The following is a 7,379-nucleotide window of genomic DNA, read 5'->3' on the forward strand; positions in this document are numbered from 1 at the left end:
CTTTCAATCCAAAACACAGGCTATTCGCANGCAGGACTTTTTCCCGACATGGGTCATGAAGAACTCACCCTTCTCAACTATTTTCTGGCTGAGTCGCTATTTTCCCATTCTCATTGTTTATCTCAGTGAAAAGGAAGAAGGCCTTTTCTGCGGAGTTATTTATTAGAAAACGCCAACTGAACAGTTACAGACTATTGGACAGGGAAGCAAAACTCTCATATGCATCTTATTTACAAAAACTGGACATCCATCTTCTCCTGAACGCGTCTTCCTGAACTTTCCTGGATATTCGTTGACTGTTGCTCAAATGCAAGCAAATGCGATTCAACAAACTACATAAGACATCTCACTTTTCAACAGACGCGGAGCGGATTTACGAGAAAACATGCTACTCGCATACCCCGTCAGTAGTATTAGTGAGTACTTTTAGACGAGCAATGCAACACGAAATATTTTTGATGAGCTGAGCACGTTTCATCAGTTTAGTGATTTCAGTGGGCTGACTTCATAGACACATAGAAACTTAGTTTTCAACCAGTCTCATACACCTGGACTGTGATGGGTCTCATCAAGCAAGATAGCCAAACACATTTTGGGTATATTCCATAGTTGACAAAAGTTTCACCAGTGACCTTCATTCTGAATATGTCGAAGCAGTGGAGCAACAGCCATATATTCAAAATGAGCTATTCACTGAGATGCTGTGACGAAAATCCTGCGGAGAAAAGACAACTTATCCATTCCAATGTAATTTCCTGTTTTTGACCGGAGTTTGTGCACGTCGAAATAGAAAAATAGTAATAAACTAGCAATATTCCAGCTGTGGAATTCCTTCGTTGCTTGGTCGCCACGCTGGCCGAAGGAGGCTCGAGGGCTAAGAAGCTGCCAGGTTACCCAGGCCTAGACAGCAGCAGCTGAGTTGCCGGGGTTCGATTCGAACCACGGACCTCATGATCAGTGTTCCTCAGCTGTGTCAGAGTGAGCACGTCCTAAATAATAAGGGGCTTTTAACGAATATACACTCATTTGCAAACTAATATGGTTTTTCGAGAGATTCACCTGGAACCCAGCTGAATCTCTCGTTTGTGATGTTTTCAGGCAACTGAATGTACTGCACACAGGTCGCCTCATGTTTCAGTTGCTACGATATTCGAGATATCGCGATACATGTATATTTGTGATGCACTACTCATAAGGTTGCTGAAAATTAGTCGACAGCCCACGACCGGTTTCGCCCTTGTTGGGGTTCATCAGAAGGGCGCAATCTTATGCTCTACTTGAAACCAAATTGCACGAATTTAGCGAATATACACTCATTTGCAACTCAGGGATTGCGCCTACCTGATGAGCCCCAAGAAGGGCGAAACCGCACGTGGGCTGTCGACGAATTTTCAGCAACCTTATGAGGAGGGGCTTCTAACTTCCCACACGTCACGAAGGTCAGCATGCCGCCGGCAGTTATGCGACGATTTGATACTTGACCCAGCCCCCCAGTTAACAAGTCTTCCTTTGGAAATTTCCAACAGAAACTGGCCTAATAAAGAATATGATGATGGCATCATCGATTTTCTGACTTAGAGCGAATCCATTCCTCTCAGCTGTTAGAACGGCTTGGCGACACTTTCATACAGTCGAACAATTACCTATTTATCAACAGCAGCATCATGGTGCGGCTCCTACTGAGTTCACATCATGAAATGTCACCTGAACAACACTTAAACCCGAATCTAGGCGCTCGAAAAACGTAATTGAGATGAGAGCTCTATATTCTGATCACGCGACATTTGTCAATCCAGTCCAATCGATCCAATGATGTCATGACTTCATGTGAAACCGTATTAATTTTGCAGCTATTGACTATCACTTTTCAATCGAGAGATCGAATTCAAAAGTATGTATGCTTTGATTTGTTCACTATGAGTAAACTCGAGAGTTGAGCGTGAAGTAACCGGGCCACCAGTGAGTTACATACCTGGTCTCCATTTTCAGGTGCCGTAGACTGTCTTTAAAGACTACGGACGAATATTGTAAGTTTGTTCGATTGACTGGTCTGCACCGGTTGACGTGAAATTGCGACGAAGTGAATATTGCAATATCTGCAATTGTTTTTCACCCGTGCCAAGCTGTCGGTCGCGTTAAGTTTCCCAAGATCACCGAACCCTGCGCGGGACTTTGAGTCAAGTCGAACTAGTACTTTGAATGCGAATGAGCCGCTCAGTTTGGGACGTACGCACAGCAGTAGATTGTGATACAATGGCTATTAGAATGGACTTTAATGCGAATGGCCGCTCAGTTTGGGACGTACGCACAGCAGTAGATTGTGATACAATGGCTATTAGAATGGACTTTAGTTCTCAGGATTTGATTCGGACACTTTGGGGGTACCGTCACCGAGAAGACAAATGCTAAAAATTGGCAATATGACTGCCACTTTGCCGGCCATTTCTACTCACTCTTAGGTTGATAAATGAAGAAGAATGTGTCAACAACCAGTTTCTTATTAGCGAGTGTGTAAGTATAGGATTTAAAAACACTGCCCGTTGATATACATTCAAAATGGGTGTAAAAGACTGAATATCAGTTGTAAGGAGGTATTTTGCGTGGATCTCACGGACCGTTCAGGGAAGACATTCTGTTGGCATGTTTCGAAACTTGTTGTGAACTTGGAAGTATCTGTGACGAAGTTGTTGGACTGTCCGAGGGAAAACAAAATGGAGGGGGGAGTGTGAATTGGCTACCAAAGTCGAGAATATCACTCATTAACAAGCAGTGTCTCACTTTCAGATTGGATAACTTTATAAAATGGCATATGTACTTGACTTCGTAGCATTGATTTGTTATGGTTGTACACACCGTGGTGTAGCACTGCATAGCTCAGTAACCTACCACATGGTGCAGTATATTATAGTATAGTATATTATAGTATAGTATAGTATAGTATAGCATAGTATAGTATAGTATAGTATAGTGTGGTGCAGTATGGTATAGTATGCTGTAGTGCAGTAATGAATAGTGTAATAATGATCCGTGCACGCTTGAATAACGGAAATAGCTGGGAACTAATCCACACAATACTTTCGGCAGGTTAGAAGAAGTAGCGTGAATTGTTTTGTCATAAAATTGGCTCGGTCAAGATACTAAAGTGAAATTATAAAAAGCCAAAACCGAAGAAAAGCAGTGCCGAGGAAATTTCTTCCAATCATAACCCTATTGAAACCATCGGATATAATAGACGCTAATACAATCGAAGTAGTGTTCTGGCTCGCAATCTGTATGATTCACCGGTGCTTTCGAGTGCAGTAATGCTTCTATGGGCCGTACCACCTGTGAAAGGAGGAAGGCCTTCGCTGCGGAGTTAGAAAATGCCAACTGACCAGTTACAGACTATTGGACAGGGAAGCAAAACTCTCATATGCATCTTGTTCAGAAAACCAAGTATGCATCTTCTCTTGAATGCGTCTTCCTGAACTTTCCTGTATATTCGTTGAGTGTTGCTCAAGTCTAAGCAAATGTTACAAAGCGAGTCCACAACTTCCGCAATAGATCTCCCTTTTCAAACGGACTTACAAGAAAACATACTACTCGCATACCTCCCTCATCAGTAGTATCACCGTTACACCTGGACCGCAGTTTCTGAAGTTTCCATATTGCCAGAAAGACTAGTGGTGATCAGTCCGACAAACACCAGATAGTTCACGTATTATGACAAATTCTATTGTAAGATGGTCTGAAAATAAAATCGCACAGTTTGCTACAACAGGAACGTAAAAACAATAAGTGCTTTGTCCCCGTTTAGAGAAGCAACAATGATACCTACTCTGTAGCAGTGCCAGGTTAGTAAATTTCGTCCCTAAAACCGCCATCCGAAAACCATGAGGGTGCCCAACTGGAAGTTATTCCTTACAGTCGGAATAATTTAGAAAAAAGTGTCCAGTGCTACTTGAAAGGTATTTGCTGTGTGCAATGGGATCATGATTCACTTCCGTGCTTTATCTCATTGGACTACGATTAAGGTCAGACCCTCCTTTCATGAATTGGAAGCTAGAATGTGAAGGATGGAGGGGGAGAGATCTGGGAGGCAAAAGAAAACACCGTTCAGTCTTAGCATCCTTTCGAGGCCCAACCGCAACGCCATTAGAAGGAGGCACGAGGGCTGGGATACTGCCAGTTTGCCCAAACCTAGACATGGGAAGTCGAGAGGCAGAGGTCGTGTTCGAACCACGGAACTTCCGGTATGTACACTCGCGCCCTAACCAATGAGGCGCTATGGAATGGGGCCTCCTTAGACTCAGTGAGACCCGGATGATTGGGCAACTGTCCCTGTTTTTTTCTGGAGTGAACAAGGCAACAAATCTGTTGTACGCATAACATAGGATTCGCAATTGCAAACCAAATAAGCTGGACGTGAACTGATAAACCGAACTGATCCAAAGAGACCATGATGATCGTCTGATTTCGGCCGTTCTGGACATGGCTTGTCATATTTACTAGCGCTCGCATCCTTAAAATATCACACTCAGGTGAGGAGGAAACCGAATTCTGCGATCAAATATCTAATCTGGTCAGATCTGAGCCACCGAGTAACCCCTTTCGTCTGTTGAGTCAGTAGAGTGTTTGGGTTGGCCAAAAATCTGGAAGAACATGTTGAGTGGATTTAAAATCAGGTGAATGAACACAACCAGTTAAAGACTAGCGAAGACTTGTGCAATGGATGGACTCTCCATTAAAACACACGTTCCAGCTTGCTGAGTACACCAGACTTTTACAGTAATTCATTCAAGAGATGGATACGGACACCTAACCAACAAAGAAATCTCGGTAGCTGAATGTAGTGTCCGGTAAAATTGCGTCCCACATTGAAGACGATCACTCAGAGTGAACCAGGAGTGAAATTTTCCAAGTTAAATGTCAGAAAACTGGAAAAGCATGAAGCTACGTCAATGTTTTACCAAGCTCTAAAGTAGAGGTGAGAAGATAACAAATAACGAAGTCCAAGCATCTGGGTCCGAACATGATCACAGTCAAGCAATTTCTGTGGATACAATCCAACTACAGCCTGGAAGGAGGTAAGACAGATGTAATTTGAACGACCTGTTGACATCCATCTTGATTCAAGCGATTCAAAAGTATCCGGTATTCGATAAAGAGCAATCGAAAGCAAATCACAAATGCAGGGATCAAGGTTTTGAAAAACCCGAAATAGAATGAAGTGAAAACTAATGTTAGACCCAACCAACTGAAGAGCTTTAAACAAACCTGGGAATTCGTTGTCACGATTATTCTTTACCGAAATAAAACAAATCTAGGAGCCGATAAAAGATGAACACACGGTCGAAAAACTTTACAAGGCAAGCAGAATTCTGGAGGCTGATGAACGTCTTACTTCCATACTATTCAATCACCAGAATAAGCTGTCTTACGGAAACTTCCTTGTCTGACTTATTAAGGAACTCCTCATGGACGTAAACCAACAGCAAAATGGCGGACCATTTGGGTGGACTGCTTGCACGTGAGACTGTTCAAGCTTCGAGGACCGGCGCTAGGGAACAAGCTCCCCCCACTCTGCTATGCAAAATCTTCGAGAGAGAAAGGATTTCGCAATGTTCAAAGGTACAGCGACAATTTCTCGATAGAAAAAAAGGAAGTCAACAGAAAACGGCCATCAGCTACGAAACCGGTCTTGTGTGTGTGACAGGCAACACTATGGCTGGTAAGACACTCATTTGAGCAATCAGTGGAGGAATGCGTTCCTAAAAATCAATATAAATTTTGAAGCGGTCGAAGCTCAGCTGACTTAATTTTTGGCTAGTCCAGAAGAAATGTCGTGATCGGAATCAGTTGTTCAATGGACGGTTTGTGGATTTTTCCAGAATTTTCAATCTAGTCTACAGAGGAGCGCTGCCGATAATGCCAAAGAAGCTTTACTGTCAACGTTCACTTGTTAAACTCTTGAAAGCTTATCGCATGGGAACAGAGCCCGGAGGTGGACTTGCGTACCTTGATCGAGTTCAAAATTTGATACTGTATTGAATGTACGGCCATTTCCTTGCCTAATCCCCATTCAATCGTTATTGCATGTTGCAATCATTCGCGCAGAGGCGTTCTGCTACTCTGAAGGTTACACTGAATATTCATTGGTGTTTAGACCGTAACTGATTCGATTCGACCAAAGCGCTGCTGAGTGAGTTAGAATTCTGTGGGCTGGTGTTTATTATTTTCGGACTTAATGCCGCTAAATACGGTGTTCGCTTGCGTGCCTGTTATTAAAGTAGCCTGAACCAGCAGTCCAGGTGACCTCGTGACCATCCTGACGAATTCCTGTCCGCAGACGTCTAAGTTGTATAAGCCAGCATGCTGTCCGTTAGCTTTGCGAAACGCGTCACCGTTGAAGCAATGATGCCAGCATCATTGTTCTGTCTTCGCTACTTCGAGACAGCCAAATCTAGGCATTAAACACGTGAAACAGATTGTTTATTTGGATAAATTTACTCAAGTTTTTCTGGGAAGGAAATCTAAAAGAAAGCCACCTTTCCCTTTTCAGTTAGTTTAGCGATAAGCAAACAGGTCATGGAGTGAAACTTTGGAAGATCGATCAACCATCTTCTTCTATCGTTCACGAAAGTCTGTAGAATAGCAGGGCTCCGTAAGCTAGCAAAGATAATCATTTGGACGGAGCTACCTAAAAACTCGCAGATGCCTTCATTCAATATGTTGTGGGAAAAACCGAATACAGCGGCATGCATCATCATCGTCATCATTGACAGCATGATATCAGTGTCCAACATCGATGCTTCACTGCCGTACAATCATGACTTGTTTGAAAGTCTTATTGTAAAGAAAAGAGTAAATGTGGACAGGAAAGGGACTTAGTGCCAGCTTACCACAGTCATTCCGAGGTGCCTACACCTCCAGACATTCACTCAGGCAATCTGGATAGAAAGTGGCAACAAGAACGCCGCTGACACCGATTAGCAGCCATATCTTGTAGTGTCTCTAATCAGGATCACACGGTCCCCATCCTGGAAGGTAAGTAGAGCCGACAGAACCCAAGCGTTTCATGGTCTCCTTCATACTCCTCTGCCAAGTCAAGGGTTCGCCACCTCTCTGAGTTGGGAATGGAAAAAAGCACTCTCTTCGGCAAACGATGGTTTGGCATACGCAACACATGTCCCACCTTTTGGTCTGAAATCCTGTGCTTGGCTGCTCCTGGTTGGGTCGTGCCACAGGCCAGCACTATGCAAGGAGGTGGCAATCTCGTCCCAGTATGAGTTCACATCTGATGGTGGAGCATTTGGAAGAGACTCTAGAAGATGATTCTGGTAAGTTCGTCTGACATCCAGATCTACCAGTCTTTCAGTTGCCATGCGATTTGTCCGCAC

At 43.5% G+C, this 7,379-nt stretch overlaps 1 protein-coding gene across 1 annotated transcript in view; it reads right to left on the minus strand.

Annotated features, from left to right (window-relative positions):
* Nucleotides 1-2,618: 2,618 nt before the first annotated feature.
* The window catches only part of T265_12830 (hypothetical protein), a gene marked incomplete at both ends in the record, with an annotated part of 30,206 nt that continues 25,445 nt past the window's right edge, over nt 2,619-7,379 (minus strand). The window contains one exon of the mRNA XM_009165791.1: nt 2,619-2,692. Within this exon, the coding sequence (XP_009164055.1) occupies nt 2,619-2,692 (74 nt within the window). The remainder of the gene's footprint in view (nt 2,693-7,379) is intronic.

Source organism: Opisthorchis viverrini, assembly GCF_000715545.1.
Source record: "Opisthorchis viverrini unplaced genomic scaffold opera_v5_18, whole genome shotgun sequence".
Taxonomy (NCBI): domain Eukaryota; kingdom Metazoa; phylum Platyhelminthes; class Trematoda; order Opisthorchiida; family Opisthorchiidae; genus Opisthorchis; species Opisthorchis viverrini.